This window comes from Colossoma macropomum, unplaced genomic scaffold (genome assembly GCF_904425465.1).
Source record: "Colossoma macropomum unplaced genomic scaffold, Colossoma_macropomum, whole genome shotgun sequence".
Taxonomy (NCBI): Eukaryota; Metazoa; Chordata; class Actinopteri; order Characiformes; family Serrasalmidae; genus Colossoma; species Colossoma macropomum.
The window spans coordinates 26,234,012-26,258,943 of record NW_023494809.1 but is presented as its reverse complement, the minus strand read 5'-3'; the positions used below and the strand labels follow the sequence as shown (position 1 = coordinate 26,258,943).

General features: G+C 42.5%; 1 protein-coding gene across 1 annotated transcript in view; it reads left to right on the top strand.

Annotated features, from left to right (window-relative positions):
* The first annotated feature begins 2,579 nt into the window (after nucleotides 1–2,579).
* The window catches only part of fndc3bb (fibronectin type III domain containing 3Bb), a 110,344-nt gene continuing 87,991 nt past the window's right edge, over nucleotides 2,580–24,932 (top strand). Inside the window, exons 1-3 of the mRNA XM_036557976.1 lie at nucleotides 2,580–2,715; nucleotides 20,470–20,603; nucleotides 20,698–20,773. Coding sequence (XP_036413869.1) covers nucleotides 20,496–20,603; nucleotides 20,698–20,773 — 184 coding nt within the window. The 5' untranslated portion in view covers nucleotides 2,580–2,715; nucleotides 20,470–20,495. The remainder of the gene's footprint in view (nucleotides 2,716–20,469; nucleotides 20,604–20,697; nucleotides 20,774–24,932) is intronic.

Here is a 24,932-nt window from a genome sequence, read left to right as displayed (position 1 = left end):
GTCTATCTATCTGTCTGTCTGTCTGACTATCTATCTATCTGTCTATCTATCTATCTGTCTGTCTGACTATCTATCTATCTGTCTGTCTGTCTATCTATCTATTTATCTGTCTGTCTGTCTATCTATCTGTCTGTCTGTCTGACTATCTATCTATCTGTCTGTCTGTCTATCTATCTGTCTGTCTGACTATCTATCTATCTGTCTGTCTGTCTGTCTATCTATACTGACTAGATTTATCATTTCACTTGACAATATAAGTTTTTTGCAGTGTACTACTTTAAACTACTCTTCTATTTAATAAAGGGAAAATGTAGCTTATGTAGTTTTTCATGATACTGGCCCTTTAAAGACAAACGGTCATCTCTTATTAATTCAGTCTGACGAATATCGCCCTGCTTATGAACATTGTTTGTTCTGAATGGCAGATGTTGTTTAGTCTTTTGCTGGTTTTCTTTCTCCATTTAAGGCCGTCACCCTTACTAAACAAACTCAATCAGTCAATAAAAATATTTGAAATCTATTCAAATTTACACCCAGTGAATTTGCATTCCCTTACTGGTCTTGTACAATAAGCCTGATGGACACTCTCATATATATGCTATATTATCACAATATGTTTCATGTATTTATACAGTATAGTGCACAAGTAAGAGAGCACATTCCATTTATTTCATTTCCAGCCATTAAGTTTTATTTTCAGGCAATATTTCTGAGGTGCTTAAATATCAGATAATCCACCTGCATACTGAAAAGGAAAGTCAAAGAAAAACAAGTGGAAAACAGGAATTTTCATTAAACTCTACAGAGAAAATGGGCCTCCTAACAACCACCTGGAAGACCTGGTAGACACCAAAACTGCCCCCATCAGATAAACAGCACTTAAAGCTTTCATCTCTGAGAGAGAGGAGAAAATCAAGCTGCTTCAGATCTGAAAACATCCACAGGTGTTTCTGTCCATCCTTCCACTGTGAGAAGACGACTCAGCGCTGTGGGTCTGAAAGGATGTGTAGCTGTCGAGAAGAACCTCACTGAGAAAAGGAGACGGACACGTCAAACAAAGAAGCTGAACAATGGACTGACCACCCCAGAGTCCAGACCTCAACATCACTGGATGTGTCTGATTACTTCAGAAAATGATCAACCAGCTTTGGAGATGTGGAAAAATATCCCTCCAGATTTCTTTCAAAGCTGAATCACCCTGTTCTGTAGTGTTACAGTGATTGTTCTGCTGGGGGATCTGCAGAACGGCTGCCAAGAGAAACAGCGTCATGCAATAATCTCAACATTTCGATCAAAGTAGATTAAAGAAAAGACACAGCCACAATCAAATCATGGACTCCCTTCTGTATTCATTCCCTTCTGTATTCACCATCAAAGCATCTGAGTGTGACAGAGCGATAAGAGAGGTCACATGCTCCCATTGGATGATACCTAGTGGCCAAACCGAATTACATTCAACAGCATATTTTATTCAGATGTCCGGAAACGCCTGAGGACATAAAAGGTTTTCATAATTTATGACTTCTTGTTATATCTGTGCTGAAGGATCTCTAAGTCTGGACTAAACTGTCAGACTCCAGAGAAAATACTTAATCACGCTGACGATTCACCCAATTTAACCTTGTATAAGCTTAGGTCCTTGACTGTTAATGCACAATTTGTGCCATCCTCTAGCTCTTCACTGAGGGTCAGTTTCTGACCACAGATCCACTCTTAGCAAGATATTTTAGGGTTGTGGACCACTCTCCAGCCTAACAGTGACACATCAATGTCAGGCTGACAAACTGTGAACTACACTCTTAAAAAAGACTGGGAATGGTTCTGTTTAGTTCCATATAGAACCATTTCGTGCTTAAATGGTTCTTTGCATGGTGAAATGGTTCTTCAGATTGATGAAGAATGTGTTGTACATGGTTCTACATAGAACCTTTTTTTTATTCATTTTTTATTATTTTCCATTTAAAGAACAACCCCCCCCCCTCATTCTAGCCCCGACCCACACACACATGGGACATAGAAGAGGTGAGAAAAAAAAAAACACACTAAAACACATAGCTACAATATAGGACACGGGAGAATTACATCATTCACAACTTAAACACAGCATATAGTTAAGCAAGCACAAGGGTCCTGACTTTAGAAATTCCGTGAATCCATGTATTAAGAGTTCCCGGGCCAGCAGATGACAGTTCCAGATATAGAATATCCCTACCTGCTTTTTGAAAATGGTTCTATACAGCATCCAATGACAATGCAACAACAGCAGAACCCATATGCAATTGATTCGCCATCAATCTAAAGAACCATATCACCATGCAAAGAAACATTTAAGCATGAAATTGCTCTGTTAGAACTCTCTTTTCAAGAGTGTACATTGAAGCATTTCGTGTCAAATCACTCTGAATGACTCTGTTTACATCTCAAGGACTGAAAAATGCTGAAATTCTGACAGATTGGTGGAGCGTCCCCTCTGCTGAGCAGCTTTTTGGTGTTTTACGGTAAAGCAGAAAGGTTTGCTCCCACGTATGCAGCTTCTCGGTGTTTTACGGTAAAACCCGGCTGCCCCCCCCCTCATTCACTGCCACATAATTGACATGGCGGAATCCCACATTCCGTTTCAGTGTGGACGTAGCAGCAGCTCGGGGATGGCGAGCGTTTAAAATTCAGGCACGGAGGACTTAAAACGTGGATTAGCAGGATTCACAGAACACCAACGTGAGTTAAACTTGTTTTTGCCTACAGTCGAAGAAAGGACGCCGTCCTTTACGCGCGGGTTTTGGAGATGTGAGGAACATCTGGCCAAGTTAGAGAGAGCTGCAGAAAACAGAGAGGAGACGCCGGCTGCCCGTCTGGGCTGCTGATGGCGAAAGGAAGTCTCGAATTGAATTAGGGAAACGAAACTTAAACGCGTTGGCGACCGTGTTTATTCTTAGTTGTTTTATGTAAGACTTCTTTATCAGCTCTCATGTTACACTTCACGCTGCTTTGTGCTCCACGTCGTCTGTGCCGTGTCCTCGGTTTGAAACTTTTTATTAGCCTGACTTAACTAGTTTGGTGCTTTGTCACCGTCCAGCTTTTACTCCCTGAAACGTATTTCTCACGTTTAAACACTCTCCCATTTACAAAACTGAAGTTAGCTTCGTATTCGCCAGCTTCTTACTTTAATTTTCCGTTCCACCTTAAATGGTAGCGCCACGGCAGTTTAATTCTGCCGCCTGCTCTCGCTCTAGAATGGAGCTGACGCACCGTTTAAGGTGGACTGGCGAATTCGGAAAAAGAAGCTGGTGAATAGGAAGCCAGCTTTCTCTGTTTTGGACTTGAGACTAAAGGAAAGTTCTGGAATACGAAACCGATGGGCCTCGACGCGTTTTAACACTTTCGGTTTAAAGTTTCCTCAGTTTGTGGCGTTAAATCTAAATAAATTATGTAAAATAATGTAGTTTTTTTTTAAGGTGACACGTCAAATCACAGGCAGTTAGCGGGGAGATGAAGTCATGCCAGCAAACGGAAAGCTCCAAAACTTCGACGAGGCTGGAAAGTTGGCTACCTGTACGCTAGCTTCTTGTTGGGATTTTCCCGTTCCACCTTAAATGGTGCAGCAGTTACGTACATTCTGGCGAGTGAGGCACGTTTAGCCGTGTAAAACTGCTCGGTTCGCAGCCAACGGACTCATTTATGAGATAAAATGCGCATGTTTGTTTATTTTACCGAAGCGCCAGAATGTAACTGCTGCACCATTTAAGGTGGAACGGGACAATTCGACTCAGAAGCTAACTTCAGCCTCGTAAAACGTCGGCCGAACGGAGCCAGTTTAGCCGAAGAGCTAAAAACCAAAGCCAGCGGTTTGAGTTCAGGAGTGATGCTGCTTCTAAGCCAGACGTGTCGATATCGATCGGTTTCTCAGTCTTTTACTGATAGGGACTGCTCACGTCTGACCGCAGCCGCACGCGTTTGGTACGTGTGAACGTGGACGAACGATAAAAGTGAAAATATCCGTCCGTGGAGTCTTTTCTACACTTTTTTCCGTGAAGTTTTAACACAGCAGAGGAAATCTGATCCCAAACACATGACGTCACACGGCATTCCAGAGCCAACGCTGAGGTGTAGAAAGCACCACTTTTCCTCTGGGTTTGCGTCGTGGCCCCTGCAGCTTGAAGGGGAACTCCTCCGCCTTTTCAAAATTTCCGCGTAATTAAGTGGTTGACATGTCAACAGAGTCAGTCAGAGTGGTTTGGTGTGAAATGCTCCGTTCTAGAGAAACTTAAGAGTCAGAATTGTTCACAGTGGTGGTGATAGGAACCAGACGTCCACCTCTAAAAGCTCCCTCACAGAAAGTTACTGCATGAAATGGTTATGAATTCACTGCTTGATGACTGAGACACTGTTTTGCAGTAGTTCTGTGATAGTTTTTGGTCTAAAATGTTATTTTAATCCATTTTAATACGCTCAGCGTTACATATGTAAACTCAGACAAGTAGGTTCACTGATGAGTTTGAACGGTAAATAAAATGGCTATATTTATGTCCTAGACAATGGCGTCCCTGGTTCTTATCACCACCACTGTAAAGAAATCAGTCGGTAAGTTTCTCTACAAATGAAACATTTCATGTCAAACCCCTTTGAATGCCTTTGACTACATCTCAACTGCTGAATTATGCAGAAAGTTTGAAAAATTGGTGGAATTCCCCTTTGCCACCCCAAGTCAGCAGTGAAAAATTTATGTGATGTAATTTTTTGGGGAGGAATTGATCTGCCCTCCAGCTTTCCTCAGCACATGCCTTCACTCTTGTCTCCTTCATGAGCCGGAATGACACCAGCTGCTGTTTGTCTTTAGGGCTGGAGCAGATGTGAAATGTTTTATTGTCTAATTCTGTGTCGTCACACGTCGAGGAAACGCAGAGCTGTGCCGTTGAACAAGCAGGCCAGCCGTATCTTCCATCTGCACCTAGTTCACCCCCCTCCAAACCCTTCCCTGCACCGAACCACCTCAGCTTCAGCCCCAGGGCTCCTGACCTGAGTGCTGAAAGAATGCGAAGCCTGTGGCATTCTTTAGCAGCGGCGTTCTCTGCCTCCGCTTTCCAAATCTGATAATAACACGCCGCTCTCCTTGGGGTGTACCTCGGGCGGCTATTTTTAACTGCAGATTTGCCTTGTGGTTGAATTTTTTGGCCGCAAAGTTAGCGCAGCAACCACATATAGATAAGGTGAGGGCTTTTTTTTCGGGGGGTGTCTAGTTGCTTTGGGTTCAGCAGTTTGGTGATTTCCATACGCAAACACACCCGCTAAAGCTGCAGGCAGGGAAATCATTAAACTTCGCTGGAACAAGGAACTCCTACACCAGAGCTGCTTTATTGCGTCATGTTTGATTGACTCTGAATTCCAGGCAATATAATATTATCCAGTGATACTCATGTAGCCACTGCTGTGGAAAGTATTACACCCCGTTTTTAGGGGCGGTCTGTAATTTTTCTCTAGCAAATCACAGCCATGAGGGGCGAGTTTGGAAAGCGGGGTGGGAATTCGAACAGAATTCATACTGTTTGCTGAATTCCCTTTAATGTCCATTTTATATCAACTTACCTAAAGCTAGCGCCTCTCGCTGTGAACCGTCTGTGTGTAGGCCGAACTTTCAGCCGACAGCTGATGGGAGCAGTTAGGTCCACTCTACTAAATGTGAAAAGCTTCTGTTACCAGATGTCCCTACAGAACTCAGTGTGTCAGATACCAAAACCACCACAGAACAGCTTTTGCTGGTGCTGGACAGGCTTTGCTCCATTACTGCAGCCCAACTGGCCGTGGCTTTCCTAATCCCGGAATGTCGTATGTTTCCCACCTGGTTCACTGCAGTCCTTTCCCCCCTCTTCTCTCCTCCCTGAGGCTGGAGTCTTTATTCAGAGATTCCTCTTTGAAAAGCGTTGATGTTATCCCCGAGCTGCGGGCGTAGAAATCCGAGGCCGTTTTTTGCTGATGGCAAGGGAAGGTCAGGTGTTGACCCCCTATCTGTCTCCATCAATTCCTGAGAGAGATTTTAAGCGTCTGCTGAGCTGCCTTTGTTGCCTTTGTTGATATTACGGGGCGGGTTGTGCCAAGTTACTGTAAATGCCAGTCACCCTGAAGGCACACTTCTGCAGCTTTAGAAGGCTTTACCTTACGAGAACCTGATGGTACATTTGGAGAGAATTTAGGGAGAGCTTATGGATTTTGACCTGGGCATTTATCTAAATTAATATCATCCTTACCTTCCTCTAAAGAAAAAAGGCCCTTTTGAAGGTTGGTGCGTTGCCGTATCATTGCTGTGGTGATGCTGATGCGAACGGTCATTAACAAGGTTAAGACCTAATTAACAGGATTCAGTAAACACGTCCTAATTATGTGCCCATAAAGCAGCACCAGTGGAGCATGAACGGCCCGTGAGCTCTTCAGGCGATCAGACAGAGTCGCCTCAGATCAGCTCTGAACGTTCCGGAGGTGGCTGGAGCAGACGGCCCATTTCTCACCTGTTAATGAGCCTTTTCAGAGCACGCCGTAAATTCAATTGCTGACATTGGGTTTACAGTCGCTTTGCAGTTATATTTATGTCCGTATGAGCTCATATAATGCATACACATGATTTTTTTCACCCTTTTGGGGATTCATAGGAATGTTAGTTTTATTATGAATAGAATATACTGTAAATAGCTGGTCTAATGAAAGAAAAACCTTTGTATAAATACAGAAACTGGTGCAGAGGAGTCAGATTAAGGTCAGCAGCCCATTCAACATGGAGAATAATGGCTAAGTAAACAGGTAAACGAGAGTAGCGCTCTATCAGTCAAACGTGCTGTGGTTGTGGAAAATTTTTTTTTAATTTTTCTTGCTTCTGCCAGGAAAATAATTTTGCAGCATTGGCGATATTTCAAATAAGCCTGAAGTCAAACAGCAGATTAGTTGCGAATACTAGAATACAAAGGTTTGTAAACTTATAATAGGCCGTCACATTAATAGGAATCTCGGAAAAGCGCACGAGGCATGTTCCATAGCGGGATCATTTAACACGTGTCAGCATTGGCTGTCATTTGATATCCTGGGACATGTAAACAAGCCTGAATGGACCCTATAATTTAGCACATGCATCTTCCATCAGAATAAATGAAGTCAGAATGGTGACATATTGGATGGTTAATGCTGCCAGCGTGTTGATGTGCTTGTGTCAGTCGCAGTGTGTTATTTGCAGCTGCTGAAGCCAGGTGTGTAACATAGCTTTGAGACTTTTGTCCTTTCTAGAGGTGTTTGTCCGAACCTGATGGCATTCAGGTTCAAAGCAGCGCTGTTATATTGTCTATACCAGTGTTCTGTGATACATTGCTCAGTTCAGTTTTTGCTATAAATGTGAAAGATAGAGGTTTATGTCTATAAATGCCCATAAAATAGTGGTGTCTCCATTGCATGGTCTGTTTTTAGCTCTCTAGACTCTGACTGGTGATATTCAGGATCTAATCACAGTGTATATCTGTGGAGTGCTTCAGATTGTTTTGAAAGAGAAGTTTAAAATTCATAAAAATGAATTAGCAGTGTAAATTGTCAGTGTTTCCTGCACGTAGACTTGTTTGAGACCTTCTTTGAACACTTGATTACGTAAGCAAATGCTATGATGAGTTTGGAAGTCCTTATATTCAAATAAGGCCCCTCCCAAAAGTATGTTTCATACCAGTGAGACACACTGAGCTGTTATGCGTTTGAGTAATTTAGTGATGTTGTATTTCATCACTGTGACCAAGCGTTGGGTTATTTATTTATTTATTTTTTCTTTTCAGTGAGTGGTCACCTAAAGCTGCCGTCACATTTAGATATTTTCAGTTTGCCTTGGGCCTCGGACTGAAAGATCAGCAATGAAAAAAATCTTCCATATTTGGGTAGTTAGCAACATAGCTAACCTGCTCACCATAAACGGTAACGACACCAAGAAAACAAAATTATTATCGTGATCAATTGCCACAATTTGCTTTTCGGAGCTCACTGACTAGTTACACGCTGCATTATGAGGTGAGCATAATTAGGCCCGTTTAGATTTAGCGCAGTGCAGTTTGTAAAACATTGAATAAATGTCATTGTAGGTTCTACTTTGTCTGTCTCAACTTATCAAATCTCAAAAAAATTATTGTGATATCAACAAAATGTCTTGAAGTATCATGCTATTACGTTTTTGTCATAGCACCCACCTCTATTATGTACTCACGAGAATATAAGCTCTCTGATTTACAGCAAAAGACTGTAGATAATTGGCGAGGTTGACGGCAGCAAGTGACTAGTGTGCAGCTGCAGTTGGCCGAGCAGCTAACATAGCAGTTAGCAAGCTGAGTAACTTGTTTACGATAGAACTAAAGATAATAAGACAGTCTCTCTGTCATGTGTTCATATGTAGCCAGTGGGCACGTAATGTTTAAAGGTTTGTGCTTAAACACTGTTAAATATTTCTTGTGTTTTTAGGATATGCACGCAAAATATATTTGCCCCGAAAGTTTGGGATGCAAATCTGCACATTACAGCGAATTCTACTGAAAATAATACGTTTTTGCATGCAAAATTTCTCTTGTGCATTCGGGCGAATGCAAGCATGACTGGCCCATAACACAACACTACTGCTGTTTTATAGAATTAAGCTTAGATTTTTGTCAAACTGTATTTGGGTGATGATCAAAATAAGCCTGAATGAAGCTCCAGTTCTTATTGACAAGCTTTGTAGTCCACCTTTCCGCTCCACTTTTTCTTTTTTTGCACTCCTTGGTGTCATTTTCTTCAACTGCAGTTCTTCTGCCTCCTCTTTGCCCCCTAAAATACTGTCCTCTCCAAACACTGCAGCCACCCTTGGGGAAGAACTCCCCCTGGGTACACATACCCACCCACCCAGAGCCAGTTTACTGGTGTGTAAAATGTTGCTGAGGCCCGAATGAGGATGAGGAATTTGACCTGTTGACCTTTTAAGGAGAAGGAGGGGAGGAGCGGGAAGGGGGGTGTTTGCGCTGTGTGCTTCTCTGCATGTAGACGTGTCGCATGGCCGAGGTGTTTTTGCCCTCTCCTTGGAGAGCTTTTTGGATGTTGGCCTTGCCGCTTTGCTTAATTAGGAGTGAGCATGGCTGCTCTGTGAAACGGACAGAATTCAGAGGGGTCTGTCTGCAGACTTCACCTCAACTCCTCTTAGTTAACAAAACATTGATTGTAGTTACTTAAAGGAGGTGATCTGAAATCTGTCACGTTATTCTCCATTACTTAGACAGTAATGATGTAATATAATGAGACCAGAGAAACATTTTAAAGGGCACATATGATGGAAAACCTATTTTTTTGTGATTAGAGTTTGATGTGGTGGGTAAATGTTGTAAAAGCTTAAACATACCAGTCACTCCTGAGTCTGTATAGTCTACTGTGGAGGCTAAGCTGGAAAAAACAGCCTGTTTTGGCTTGATTGCCTTGGTGATGTCATAAAAAAACCTATACATTTACACACAGTCGCCTCTTCAGCCTATGTCCATTTAGCTCTTCCCATTTACGCTGAAGTTATAAGCAGTGTTTCCAGCTGGAGTTGCTTTTTAAACAAGATACAATGCAAGGCAGCCAATCAGAACAGCTTATTTACATGCATATCTTAAAGGCACAGTAACAAAAACAGCCTGTTTAAGTCTGAGGGATGGAGAGAGTTTGGAAAATGGTCATGTAAAAGTGAATTAAGTTAATTTTGGTCCTTAAATGTACACAAACATCGTAAGTGGACCGGAGAGAGGAGAAAAAAATGGGCATGAGCCCTTTAAGTTTACCACTCTTTGCTTTGTAATGCAATATAATAAACATATAATCCAACACAAGCATATGATATATGTATAAAAAGTAATAGCTGATCTATTAATGCTGCCAATAGTTCCGTAAATGTCTAAGATGTGGTGCTTTTTGATGAATTGTGAGGATTATTTATTATTTGTTCAGTTTGTTCGAAATAATGATTTATCTGAGTGTTATAATTAAATAATAAACTGCACTTTAACGCCTTAAGAATGGTCTGTTCTGTGCTTTCGACGGAACTAAGTAGTGATGTCATCGACTTCCCTCTTTTCCAGGGCAGCCCCCCTCCCAACCCCACTCGCCCCCAAACTCCACCTGCTGCGTCCCCTCATTCCTCTCTGAGAACTCCACGCGATGCTGGAGAGCGAGAGTGATTGATTTGCTCCGGGGGGATCCCGATACTCTCCTGTGTGTTTTGATTGGAGAGAATGATTCAGTCACAGGAACAGTTTGACCTGGTTTAGATGCTCCCGGCTCCTCGTCTTCATCAGGCGGTATCATGTTTCGTTTGGGTAGGGGTGTGTGTGTGTGTGTGTCTGTGTGTGTGTCTGTGTGTGTGTCTGTGTGTGTGTCTGTGTGTGTCTGTGTGTGTGTGTGTGTGTGTGTGGTGGGGGGGGTGGTGGTTACGCAATGCCCAAGCTTCTTTTCTGGGAAACCTTTTTCCTCCTCTTCTTCTGCTGTATTGTCCTGCCTTTAAGCTCTCTCACATACCCACAGTGTCGCTGCTGCTGGGCATGAAGTGTGAGCTTACAGTACATGCAGAAAGTGGGTCAGGTTTTGAGTCAGGATGGGAGTGGTCATTTGGAGAGACAGATATCTGAACTCACCTTAGTGTTTATTCACTGAATCCGGTGTTCGAATGAGGCTTGTGTGGTGTGGAATAAAACTATGAATAACTTTATAAATAACTTTAAATAGGTCGGTACCACTTTAAAGTAAGACTACCTTTATAAAGTGTTCACGAATGGCTTAAAATGAATTTATTAGCTGTTGTTAATTAGGTCTTAGAGACCTTATAATCATTAGTAAGCATTTACAACACATTAATAAAAAGGGCAGCAGTGACCTGTCGTCTAATAGAGAACTGTAACTATATATATGGTTAATGCTCATATTTTTAAGTTTACTCTTCTTACTGTGTTTTCATCAGTCAGCATTTAACTGTCAGCTTCATCACATTCATATTCAGCACATGTAACAGCTCACTTCTGCCTTTTATAATGTGTTATAACTGCTTATTAATCATCAGTGAAGTGTTTATGACCTAACTAATCACCAACTATTTTTAAACCATTCATAAACTCTTTATAAGTGTAGTCTTATATTAAACTGGTACCCATAAGCCTTTGAACGTCTGAATGTACGACATGGAGCCACACATGCAGCTCCTATTACATCGGACGTTAAAGGGCCCGTATCCTACATTTTCCTTATCATTTTTTACTTCTGTGAGGCTGAGCATGTAAATAAGCTCTGTTCTGATTGGCTGCACTATATTGTGCCTCATTCAGAAATCTGGGCTGATCACACTCCTTGTAACTTCAGTACGAATTAGGGCTGAACGATTTGGGGAGAATATCGAATTGGGATTTTTCTAATCAATATTGCGACTGCGATTTAAATTGTGATTAAAATCTGTTGTTTTGGCCAAGAAGACCAGGACGTCCACTTTTTGTGGTTTAGGCTTGAACACTGAACATGCCAGACTGCCACTTAGTTGTGGTAGTGATGTCACAGCATATAGATGTTTGGTGGCTTCATCTTCAGGCAGTTTATAAGCTCCGACATTAGGTTGATTTTCCCTAATTATGGCAACATTGAGTGCGTTTACATGCACTTAATAATCCGGTAGCTGCAGAAAATCAGATTTTGTTAGTAATCCGATCAACACGAGTAATTGGATAATGGGGAAACTCCGGGTCTACATGAGTGAGACAGTAATCACATTTCTGCTTTGCATCCAGCCAATAAACTCACAGAAGGAGACGCGACGTAAACTCAAACTTCATGCTGCGGCTTTTTTTAAAACATTAAGTCACTTTACCTGAAACTATGAACATAAATCATCTAGAAGATAAAGAATATTTAAATCCTTCATTTAGTCGAGCATGTGTTCGGTTTCAGCGTCACTCCAAAAGTGTGTTGCTGCCTCTCGCAGCGACGCTGCTCGCTTTTTCCAGTAACTGTCTGTTTTCGCACATGCTCAGACTGAGAAATCCGAAAGAAATCAGAGTAAGAGTTCCCATGCACTGAGAAATCTGATTACTGAGCTAAAATCCAGCCTCTTTATCAGATTTCTTAATCAGATTTCTAGACCTTACTCCGATTTTAGAAACGGGACTGTGCTGTATACATGACAGTTTGAATAATCAGATAACAGCAGAAATCTGATAATGATCGGATTATTGAGTGCGTGTTGAGAATGTAGGGTGTAGTTAAAATTGCAGCTCTTGCTGTTTGAAAATTGCATTGTTTTTAATTGCAGTATCGATACAAAAGCGATTAATCTTTCAGCCCTACTATGATGGGTGGGGCTTAACTTCTGTAGGCTGAATAAGAGGATATATGTAAATGTGTTGACGTTTATGACATCACAAAAACCTTGAATTCAAAACGGGCTGCTTTTGCAGTTTAGTTTCTGTCGATGGACTGTAAGGGGGAGTTAAAGGTGTTCTGACACTTTAAAAAATGCCACATTTGCCCTTTAGACAGTCTTAAATGGTGACATCTAAGCCGAGGTGGGGTGACTTGTTTGATACTGGTACCAACACTGCTCCCTTATCTTAAAATGCAAACCAAAAGTGGGTGTGGCTTAAAGCAGAAATGTGTGTAAAGTGCAGGATGTGGGTATATTTACTGACTGCAGTGGTCCTGTAATCAAGATGCGCTGACAGTAATGACACGCATGCAGACTGTGGTCTAGACCTTCAGTCAGTCTAGATTTTAGAGCATGCTGATTGGCTCACTGATGCTGATAGCATTGACTGCTGAGGTATTGATATTTGGTAATGAACGTCATGCACTTTTTCAGTATATTTATTATTGCAAATAGTAATTAATGCAGTCATTGCCATAAAAATATTGAATTTCAGTGCCCAGCCCTATAGGTGGGAATATTTCAGCCACAGAGGTGAGAAATGTGTGCAGCTAATTGTTCACATCTCATTGATTGAATTATTAAAAATGTTTGGAAAATCAGTGGAATTCTTCTTCAACATACAACCGACTGACCTACAGAAACAAAGTCCTTAAGTGGTTCCACTAAAATTGCACATTATAGAGAAACGTAATGACTCTGATTTCTTTACATTGCGGTGATAGGAATGTCGTGTATACAGCATAAATATAATCGTTTTATTTACTGTCTAAAACCACCAAGGAACCTACTTGCGTCTTCTGAGATGAATGTTGATAATGGTAAAATGATCATTAATCCAAAACCATATGTTTTGCCTGCGTATATTTTAAAGTATGTTTTAGGTCAAAACCTTCTCAGTCTAATGTATAACAGTATTTCAGGCGTTTGGGACTGTATTCATAGTAATAATAACTTTCCGTGAGGGAGCTTTTAGAGGTGGACGTCTGGTTCCTATCACCACCACTATGAACAATTCAGACTCTTAAGTTTCTCTAGAACGGAGCATTTCACAGAAAACCACTCTGAATGACTTTGTTTACATCTTAATGGTTTAATTATGCAGAAATTTTGAAATGTAGGTGGAGTTCCCCTTTAATTCAAAAGCCTAAAGCACAAATAACGCATGTCCAACTGACAAAAAAAATGCCTAAAACACATCTGTAGGTTTGAGTTCAGCTGGGTGGGATATCGCTGGAGTGCTGTGATTTCAGGGAGGGCGGGCTGCGCCCCAGCTTAGCTGGGTCATTATTTAAGCCCTTACATTAAAACATGGCTTTGGGACGAGCCCAGATGTGGTTGCCTGGACCAAAGGGAGTGAGAGCGTCCGCGTGTGGAGTGACGTGATGAATGTATGACTGTGTAAACCATGCCTGCCTCTCTGTTTGCCTGCTGTGTTGACCTTAATATACATTCACGTAGACAGTTTGTCAGTGATGGTATCTTTGTATGTCAGCTTTCCTGTGCACTCGTCCCGAAAGCTAAACTTCCTGTGAGGCAGTGTCCGAGGCGTGTGTGGGCTGCAGTTACAGCTCTTATGTGCAGTTTCCTTGTATGGCTAGTGGGTTAGTAGGCTGCTCTGACTACCAGGCCACGTGTAACAGGGCTTTCCAGTGGCCAGTAAGGCTGCCACTGTTATATTCACAGAGATTTCTTTTTTCTAATACTGATACGGCTCAGTTGATAAAAGCTGCTGAGCTTTAAAATGAGCCATTTTTAACTGAAGCGCTTTACTTAGCCCTCTACTCCACGTTTTATGAGAGGGTCCAGGGGTCATTTTGGGGCTGTGTTGCCTTGAGGCAACATTGTGCGACAATGGGAATAAATGATACAGAGCCGTGTTCCTGGAAGTGGTGAGACCTGGCTTGTGACTGGACAAATCTATTTCACGGTTGCACGATGTTGCTTCTAGGCAACAAACATATTTCTGCAGATTCTCATAACAAAAAAAAATTGACACTACATGTTAAAATACACTCAAACTCTTCCCTTTATTTTTGACCCTGTCATCGTCTTTAAATAAGGATAGTGTTATTGTAAAGTGAGAAAAGAGTGGGTTTGTTGCCCTGAGGCAACACTGTGCAATAGAGGGTTAAGATGAGCATCTAAACGCTTTAATGGTCCAACTACTCAAACTCTACCCTTAAATTGGATTTATTTCCTTTTCCCTTCTGATATCTGATCCAGCTTCTACTTCTGATAACCTCTCGGTACCTTTACCTCGTATCGGCTCGGTGCCTCCTGTGTGTATTATTGATTGAGTAATCCACTTATTTATGTTGATGATGATAATGGTGATTGATTGTTACTCAAGTAATCAGTGTTTTTAAAAAGGGCAATAAAATGGACTTAAAGGAATCTTCCACTTAGCTCAGATGTAGTGGATCAGCTGAGATATGATTGGTGTCCAACTTTTGTTTCTTTAGCATTGAAGCTGCAAGGCTGATGTTGCTAACGAACACTAGAAACCAATAGTCACCCAAATCCTTTCCATAAATACTTCACCTGAAACTTCTCACAGCCCACTCAAACCACATCCAGGGTCTTTATTAAGGTGACGCAGACTTGGACAACATTTCACCGAATAGCCAAATGGTGCAGGCAGCCACAGGTGCTGTGCTGAAATCCACCTCCCCCTCGATGCACATCACGCAGGCATGTGGACACCACAGAGGATGTGAACAATTTCTATTTCCGTTTTTTTTCTCATGTAAATTTCTGTTAATTTTGAGTTTACTAAATAAAGATATGTTTAAAAATAGAAACAGATATAATGAATCTATTCTAGCATCCATGACATGTGTGAACATGAGGGGAGGCAGAGTTTGGCGCAACACCATTGTTGAAAATGGCTAATCGCAGCATTTGCCTACACCAGTCTTGTCAAACTGAAGGCCTTCTGGGCCAAAGTGCTGCAGATATTAGCATTGATCCTCCTCTAACGCTCTCAATTCAGTTCAGTAAGGCCTTGTTAATTAGCAGATGAGCTGAATCAGATGTGTTCAGTGAGGCAGTGTGTGAAAGTCTGCAGTGTTTTGGCCCGCAAGGACTGGAGCCTGACACTTGTGGCCTACACCGTGATCATTCATGCATTTATAGCTCATAGCAAGTCTTACTGTGTCCTAAACTGCATCATTTAGGTCATGCGGACTAGTTGAAGACCTGGAAATTGTTTGAGTGGGTTGAGAGAAGTTTTTCGGAAGTATTTATGGAAAATATTTGGGTGACCATTGACTTCTAGTGTTAGCCATGTTAGCACTGTCAAAGTAAACTAAAGAAACAAAATGTGGACCCCAAGTATGTCTTGGCTGATGGGATAAAGGCTGGTCAACCTTAAAGAGACTTCAGAAAAGTGTGTATATAAACACAATGTGGTATTAAATGCGTATAAACGAGTTTCTCAATCTGGCTCTTTTTTTTTTTTACAGCAAGAGAATTTCAAGTCATTAACTAATCAGAGCAATTTTTTTCTGTTTCAATTGAGTAAATGTGGCAGCCCAAGTAACTGGGCATGACAGAAGGTGATCAGCCGGATGGCCTGGGCCAGCACTAACATTTACACAACATTTCAGCAGCGTTCCAGTGACGTGTCCTCAGTTTACCGTCTGTCCCGGGCCAGTCTGGGGTCTTATCGGGCCCCAGACTCGCGGCGGGAGAGGTGACTGCTGGAATGAGGAGAAGGAGGAGGAGGAGGAGGAGGGCATATTTTGTTCGGGGATATTTTTAAAGACGTGATTTCATCTCTCAGTAAATGTTGATTGGAGTCGCAGACGTGACTCATGAGGAGGGCTGGAGGCTGTTGGAAATGGTGAATGTTCGGAGGTGAGATGGAGTTACGCCGGGAAGAAAAAAAACAGTCACGAAGTAGGACGCGCCACACACGCACTCTGTCTCGGACTCTGAATGCCTGAGTGTGTGTGTGTGTGTGTGTGTGTGTGTGTGTGTGTGTGTGTGTGTGTGTGTGTGTGTAGTTTTACTTGCGACACAGGAGGAAGGAGTGTTATTTAGGTCCAGTTGTTAGGAGAACAGTTTCTAGCCAAGGAGTGAAGGGGGAAGGGGGAGAAGACTGGGGAAGGGGGAAGAGGAGTAGAGGAAAGAAGGATGGTTTCTCAGTTTCCCCCAGTTTCCTCTGTGTTATTACATATCATTAGCTGGATTATAGGGCCTGTGCCAGACCGACTCCCCATCTGGGGCTGTAAAAGTGCCAGACGTGAAAACAGATTTCAAAGAAATCTGTCTTTTTCGGAGGAGTTGTGTGGGGTGGCAGGCAGCTAGACGTTGCAACCGTTTTGCTGCTGCTTTTTCGTTACACATAAATAACGCTATTGCATAATGTTACCCTCATGATGTCATGAGTTTCGGCAGATGTTTTGCGTCAGGTGCCACAGTGTGCGATGGAAGATTTCTTCTGTATTTGTATCACGAACACTCACGGAAGTTTTGGGCCTGCTTGTGGTTGATAGGTCTCGCCTTTTTCTGTGAATTCACTAGAAAAGCACGAAAGGGAGACGGTTCTACGTGTGAAGGCTCTGCTGCGGTGTGGCGCAAACCTGCTTTTAGGCGATGCTATCTGGAGTAACCAGATGGAAAAAAGTGCTGTGCTGACTGCTGGTGATTTACGCCCCCCTGTAATCTGAAGTGAGTCCGTATCCCCGGGCCTGCCGTAGATGCCGTTGCCAGGGAAACGTTTGTTTCCACAGCGTTTGTTTTGGGCCCGTAGTGCAGGATGCAAAGCAGATGGAGCCAGACTGTGGGGGAGGTGGACAGAGTCGGGGGCGTAATCTGGGGAATACCCCCAGTATGTGAGCCCGTGGCCTTGTAGTGAAGGAGAAGCCCTTAGTAGCATGGTAATAACAACATGACCCCCAAAGGTAGGCGGGCTCCCCCTTGTCCAGTTTTGAATGGGTCCTTGAGTCATTTCCCCCGGGGGAGTTCAACAAAGATCGAGGCACCACTCGTCCTGAGGAATGAGGGGAATGAAGGAGGCATAAAAGAGGGGGAGAGAGAGTGAGTGAGTGTCGGTTTCTGAACCCTGGGGGCTTGGTGCGTTAAATTGCTGCGTTAATGATTTTAGATGCTGGTAATTACAGGCTGTGCCATCGTGCCTGTAGGAGAGGGATTGGGCTTGTCTGGAATGGGTGAGGAAAGTCACTCATGTCTTTAAACACCTCAGAATTCGAGGCCGAGTTTCAATGCGCCCATTATGACTTGGGCATGATTGCCTTGCGGAGGAACACTTGTTGCTGCTGAGGTGTTTATTGCCCGGCGCAGGTCCTGAGAGTTAAATATCACCCTCAGCCACTCATAACGAGAGCCTTTATGTGTCGAGAGTTTGGACGAAGGCATGTTATTGCTTTATAGAGGACAAACATGACGAGTCAACAGGTTCACCTGTGGCTCCTCTGACTTTTCTCTGACCTTCTACCACGTGGCAGTGGGCTCGTTATGTCCACGTTTTCAGATTCTCATCGTTTTCTCTCGGCTTGCTGGCTTTGAGAGGTATCCAGCGGGACAGGTGAGGAGGAAGAAGCCGCCTCTGCTGCGAAGAGAAATCCGACGCTCGTTCTTATTGAACTCATCAGTATGCATGCTTGGCCCCGGCGCGGAGCAGATGAGCCTCACGTGTGCAGCCCTGCAGGCTCAGAAAGCTCCTACCGAAGGCATTTTAAATTCCAGGAAGAAAAGACAAAGCATGGGGTGGAATCTTCAGCAGTGGCAACGATTCTGCTGCTGCCGGAGCTTCTTTTCCAGCAGGAACTGCTCTGAAAGTTGAGCAGCGGCCACATTTCTGAGTCCACGTCAGCAACCACGTTCAGGATGTCATCATGTACCGAAGGGAGTTCTAACTAAGGGCGTGCATTCTGACTAATCTGACTAATTTTAGTTATGAGTTAGTTAAAGAATGAATAAATAGACTTATGACAAAATGACTGTAAAGCTGTAGGCTTCTGTTTTTTGTTGATGACTCTGGTGTTGTGCAAAAACCACAGAGGAACACATTTGAAAACGCTTTACTATTCAAAACTAGCCGATAGAAGTTGGTAGATTTTTGTGTCTGAGTAACGGAGGCTGCCTCTTCAGATGCACTAATGCATCTGAATAATGATGCAACCCAAATGTTAAGAAGAGCCATTTTGTCCTTTCAACAAAAATCAATCCACCTTGGGAGCCACAACATTTAATGTCCATTTTACCATCTTGGCTGTAAACATGTCTCAGTATGTGCTGATGTACTGTAGGATAGGATAAAAAGTATAAACAAAAACACAGACTTACTTTGCTCTGCTTTACGCTTTGGCTCAGCTATAGCCGCTTTTCTCGCATCTCCAGCAGGAAACTTTTCCGCAAAAGTGGAACAGTCTCTCTTAAAGTGTCTTAACGTTCAACTTTTTGTGAGGCTGAAATCAGATTCTCATTCGCCAGCTTCAGTTTCCTGTTCCACCTTAAATGGTGCCTGAGGCTTCAGTATGTAACTGCTGCCCCATTTAAGGCGGAACGGGAGAATTTGAAAGAGAAACTGACTTCAGCTTTGTGACTTTTTAGTGTTTGACAGTTTCTTGTTGCAGATTAAACGTATCAGGAAACCAGCTGGAGTGATTATAAATGCAAATAAGTCCATTCGTCTCTGAATGACAGTTCCTCTGAAATCTTTTCTTTACTACTAGCTAGGCAAGATTGTTGTCTGTGTTGCTACGGTGACCAGCAGTCTGCGCTGATCTTCAGGGTTGAAGGGTGAATCAGCAGTTCTACATTAACTCCAGTGTTTAAGACCATTTATTGTTAAAACTGTGTTGAACGATCAGCAGAGCTTTATTTTACTGCAAAGGAGGATTATTTTATTTTTAAATGCAAATCTAATTCTGCTGTGGAGCCACAACAGGGCAGTAAAAGAGCCGCACGTTGCCGAGCCCTGGTCTAGAGCTAACTGGTACAAGACTGTTGTCTTCTTCAGGTGGTCTTTTGTTCCTGGTGGATGATGAGCCAGCATTTTAGAGAAATACTTGGTTCTTGATCTGGCTAACGTCAGCTAGAGTAGTTAGCCAAGATAGTAATACTTCTCAGTCACGTCCTTAACAGCGTATCCTTGGCAACGCTGTCAATTTACGATACTTTGCGAGTGTAATAAACGTATTTACAAATATGAGCAAACTCACCAAATTTTTGTCATAAAAATGTTGGCTTTTATATTTTCTTCGTCTTGCTGTGATGAAACGTGGCAAATACCTGAATGGTGATTTCAGCATTCGAATACTGACCCCTAGTATGGTTACCCGAGTGCTCCAGTACCCATGCCTATCCCTAGTTTTTTACTCTACTTCTGGTTCATGTATCTAGTACCAGAATCTGGAGTAGAACTTTCAGCCACTGCTGAAGCTTCTCTAACAGCAGAAACTGCTGCTACGACAGCCAGAGGTTCAGCAGCTTCAGCAAGGGAGTTTGCCTTGGTCGAGCTGAACCTTTCGGGCGAAATTGCTTGGCCCTCATTATCAAACCCTGTCGGGACGTTTGAATCCAATCTCTTATTAATCTTCTCATTTAATTAGCTTTTAGAGGGGAGTGCATCGGTTCTCTTCCTCTGTCTGCTTATAATAAGTCAATTAGATGCAGCGAAGGTGAATTTAACGTTCCGTGGCACCGGAGGCTTCCCTCCCTCTCCTCATCTCCTCATCTCGACTGCCTGGTCTACCAGAGGATTACTCGTCCCGTAACTGCAGTTATATACAGATTACTTCATTCCTTTACAGATTACATCATCAAATAAATGTTGGTGACATCATGTGTAATGACTTCACCCCCTTGTCTTATCCTGATGGTAACTTCCTATAAGAAGCGTGTGCGTGGCTGTGTGCATGCTTACGGGTGTGAATGGGCAGTTGGGCGTGTGGACAGAGCTTTGTTGTATCCTCTGAACTTTTTAACGAGCCGTCGGCGGCTGATTTGCACGCTCGCTAATTAACACTAGAAGAGCGGCCCGGTTCAGTGCGTTTCTAACGGCATATGGCTTTTTTGCCTCTCCACAGCGGCTGCGCAGGGGAAGGCTCCATGAATGTACGTCACCATGATGATGACGGACCAGATGCTGGAACTTCCGCCACTGCTGAACGGCGAGGTTCCCATGATGCACCACATGATTAATGGAGACGCCTCGCAACAGGTGAGCCAGTAACCCAGGCTGATAACTTCCTGACGAGTTCCCGCGTCTGTGGTGAGGTAACTAACGACTGTTTCTGCTCTGGTTCTGTCCGCAGGTGATCTTGGTCCAGGTGAATCCCGGGGAGACGTTCACCATTCGCAGGGAGGATGGAACCCTGCAGTGCATACAAGGTCTGTGGAACACATTTCTATCTGATTTTCTGCTGGAGCTGTTATCCTGTTAGAGAAGCCAACTCGCGTGCACTTGGAGTGTTTTTGGAAGGGTCTTTATTGGAGTATTGGAGGATGCTTGGAATGTGGTGACTCAGATGGTTGTTGTACTGTGGTTTTACTCACGGTTGGGGGGATGTTTCCTGTTTATCACCAGGAATGAATTTCAGAGGCACTTAACATGCTTGTTGTGCACGTTTGAACAGTTTGGCGGCCACAGTGTTCGTAGTATTTAAAGCGGTAAATACAAAATATGTCAGAAATTGATGAATATTCGTTTTAAGATATATTTCCCTATCATCGTTTTGTGTCTAAGGGGATGATCCACCCCTTTGAAACAAAACGATGATAGGGGAAATATATCTTTGATCTTGGATTGAAGTGCTATTGATATTGTCACTGATTGTATTTACATTCATTCAATAATCGGAACATAATCGGATTTCTGCAGTTATCTGATTATTCAAATGGTCATGTAAACAGCATACTCAGATTTTTTTTTTTTTTAGATCGGAGTAAGGTCTAGAAATCGGATTAAGAAATATAAATATTCTTCATCTTCTAGATGATGTATGTTCATATTTTCAGGTAAAGTGGCGCGATGTTTTCAGGAAAAAGCTGCAGTACTTTTTATGAGTTCTATGCTAGTTTTGCCGCGTCTTCTGTGACTTTATTAGCTGGTTGCAAAGCGAAAATCCGATTATTGTCTGACTCATGTAAACCTTGGAGTTTTCCATCATCTGATTGATCAAGTGCAAGTAAACACGCTGATTGGATCACTGACAAAATCAGATTTTCTGCAGTTATTGGATTATTAAGTGCATGTAAACACACCAAGTGTTGCACTTGTATCTCAACTTTTGTTGCATAACTCCAGTTACTCTTTGCATTGTGAGAAACAGACCATTAAAAATGGAAAATATCGTACATCGGCTTCCATTATGTACCATGGATGTTTTTCTGTTCTCCTGCAAAGTTACCATATTGGAGATTCAACGGAGATGAAATAAGGAATTGAGACAATATGTTGTCCAACCAACTTCTGTAGAGGTCTGTCTGTTTGATTTGATTGATGATGGATCTTTTAGATAACGGAATGAATCTGTTTAGTCTTTGTAGTTTATACCAGTGGTCCCAATCTGGTACTCGGGGCCCCCCAGACGCTCCCCATTTTTCCTTCAACTCTAAGCACATAGGCCTGAAGGAAAAATGTGGACCATCTGGGGGGCCAGTATGGGAACAGTTTAGTTATATAGTAGTTACAGTGCACCAAAGATTTGGTCTCATACAATGAGGCAGCAGCTCATATACAGCAGAAGCTACAAGGCCTTTGGAAACCGCATCTGTTTGCACTGGACTTGGGGCCAGACTGTGCTTCTTAACGTCCTTCTAACTTCATAAAGGCTTCAGAAAGTCTGACCACCACCCCAACCCCCACATTAGTGCCCGAAGAGAATTGCATTATTCCTGTCAACAAATAAACCTTGACCGACTGACAGACAGAGGAGCGCACCGCATGCCGTTGGCCTTGTCCCTGTGTGGGCTCCTGCCGCTGTTTGCACAGCAAAGTGGTGCTGCAACTATTACCTAATTCAATTTGCCCAACAAGAATAGTGGAGCCTGTGACACGAGGCCGTTTGGGTTACAGGGGAAGGGATGTTAAGGGCAGGTTCGGTGGAAAAAGGGAGAAAAGGCTGCTCACAGCATGAGAAACTCTGTGCTGTGCATGTTTCCAGACGGGCGTTAATTATTAGTGGAGTGACCGTTGGGGCATGCATGTTTTGTTTAATATTCCAGCATTCTTGGATATGACGTCCCAACTGCCAGGTGGCCCGACTGCTATCGGATAAGCAGCGTCTCTCGCTGTTTTCTTTTTTTGCGTTTACTTGCCGTTTCTGCGGAAAGTTGCTGATAACTGTTTTCCCAGGCCTTGACTTACTGATCCACTAGATCTGTTCGAGCACCTTTATCTTCTCTTTTAAACATTTGTCCTAGCTGTGCCGAGGTTGGCACGTCGGAATGAGCGTGTGCGTGTGGCACGCATGCCTTCAGCGGGCAGGAATGTCCGTGCCTGCATTACCTAATCGCCTCGGGTTGCTCAGAAAGCCCACAGCTCTGGGTTTGATGCAATAAATCCTGGTGATTGTCATTTTTCTGTCATTACATCCCCACAGCTTGGCAGCAGTAGCTCGGCCTCCTACCGAGCATGAAAGCTTGAGTAACATGGGCCTGGCAGAGACATGGACAGCGGCCCAGACCGGGTTAGGACACCCACAGGCGTCTACCAGCTGCCTCCTAACTCCCTGGGTGCTGCTGTACCACCTCTGGCCCTTTGGCCTGGAACTCGTGATGGGTGGCCGGAGGACTGGCAGGCAGCGCTGGGAGGAGAGCCCGTTCCTCCTCGGCTTTTCTGAGTAATAATTACGCCCTGTAATTACTCCTGCCTGGCTGCACGTGAAGTTGGTGCAGTAGGACCCCGTGTTGTCGCATCCCCTGTCAAATAAATACTATTAAGTAGGCCTGAAGCTAATGATTATTTCTACAATCGATAACTTGCTTATGTTCTTTTAATATATGCAATTTTCTTTAGTCAGCTAATCGAACCTTCATGCCTTCTGCTGTTGTCTGCCACCATAGAGTTCCATCTCCTTCCTTTTTGATAGTGCCCCCAGTTTGTTGTAGGGTCTTGTAATTATGTATATAATTTGAACATTTAAAAGATAAATAATAATAATAATTAATAGTAAAGTTATCATTTTCCTTTTAGCCAGTTAACCGGTGCATATATGCAGACTGTAACAGTCAGACTCACAGTTCATGTTTTTCAAAGCTTTTTTTCTTTTTTTTTCTTTTTTTTATTTATTTATTTATTTATTTATTTTTAATTATACCCCATGCTGTTTGTAAACATGGTGTGAGAGGGCGTTAAGGCTTTGTCGCCCCCCCCCGCCGCAAATGGATGTCTGAATACACTGAATATGTTACTGTGAAATAATCAGTCTTAAAGCTACACTGTGTAAGTTTTGGGGATTTGGAGACCTCTCTGGTGACAGTCTGTAATTGCATGCAACATGCAGAAGAACATGTTGTGACGTGGGTTGTGTTTCGGACCCTTCCCCGAGAGGATGAATCTGATGATTGGGAGCTTGTTGAAAGAGAACTTGGTCAAAACTTGGTGACAGATGCTTCTTCCAATGACGTGAGTGATTTTACTATTGTTATCATTTCTTCATCAGTATGATGTTGATTTTGCATTTGAGAGCGAAACATCGAGTCGGACCTCCTTTTTGAGGCAGTGCGCGTGACGTTAATATGTAAAGACGAATGACGTCGTTCAAAATAGTCCCTCGAAAACCGAACCGACACTTTGGACTTTACAGGGCGACTTGCAGCAGTGCAGGTTCACCATATTTTAGCATTTAAGAAATGCTGCTTACATAGTGTAAAACATAAGTAGCAGAAATGGAGATGTTTATCGGTAATTTGGTCTTATTTATTTATTTACTTATTACCTTTCTTTTTCTTTCTTTCTTTCTTTCTTTCTTTTCTTTCCTCTTTTTCTTACTTTCATACTTTCTTTTTTTACGTTCTTTCTTTCTTTTTTTTTCTTTTCTGTCTTCATCCTTTCTTTCTTACATACTTTCTTTTTTTTCCTTTTCTTTCTGTCTTTCTTTTTTCTTTCTTCTGTTTCTTTCTTCTCTTTCTAACATTCCTTTTTACGTTCTTTCTTCCTTTTTTTTCTCTTATCTACGTCCTTTCTTTATACATACTTTTTCTTTTTTCCTTTTTTTTATCTTTTCTTTCTTTCTTTTTCTTTCTTTCTTTGTTCATTTTTACGTTCTTTCTTTCTTTTTTTTCTTTTCTGTCTTATCTTCATCCTTTCTTTCTTACATACTTTTTCTTTTTTCCTTTTCTTTCTGTCTTCTTTCTTTCTCTCTTTCTTTTTTCTTTCTTTCTTTCTTCTGTTTCTTTCTTACATTCCTTTTTACGTTCTTTCTTTGTTTTTTTCTGTCTTATCTACGTTCTTTCTTTATACATACTTTTTCTTTTTTCCTTTTTTTATCTTTTCTTTCTTTCTTCATTCATTTTTTACGCTCTTTCTTTCTCTTATTCTTTTCTT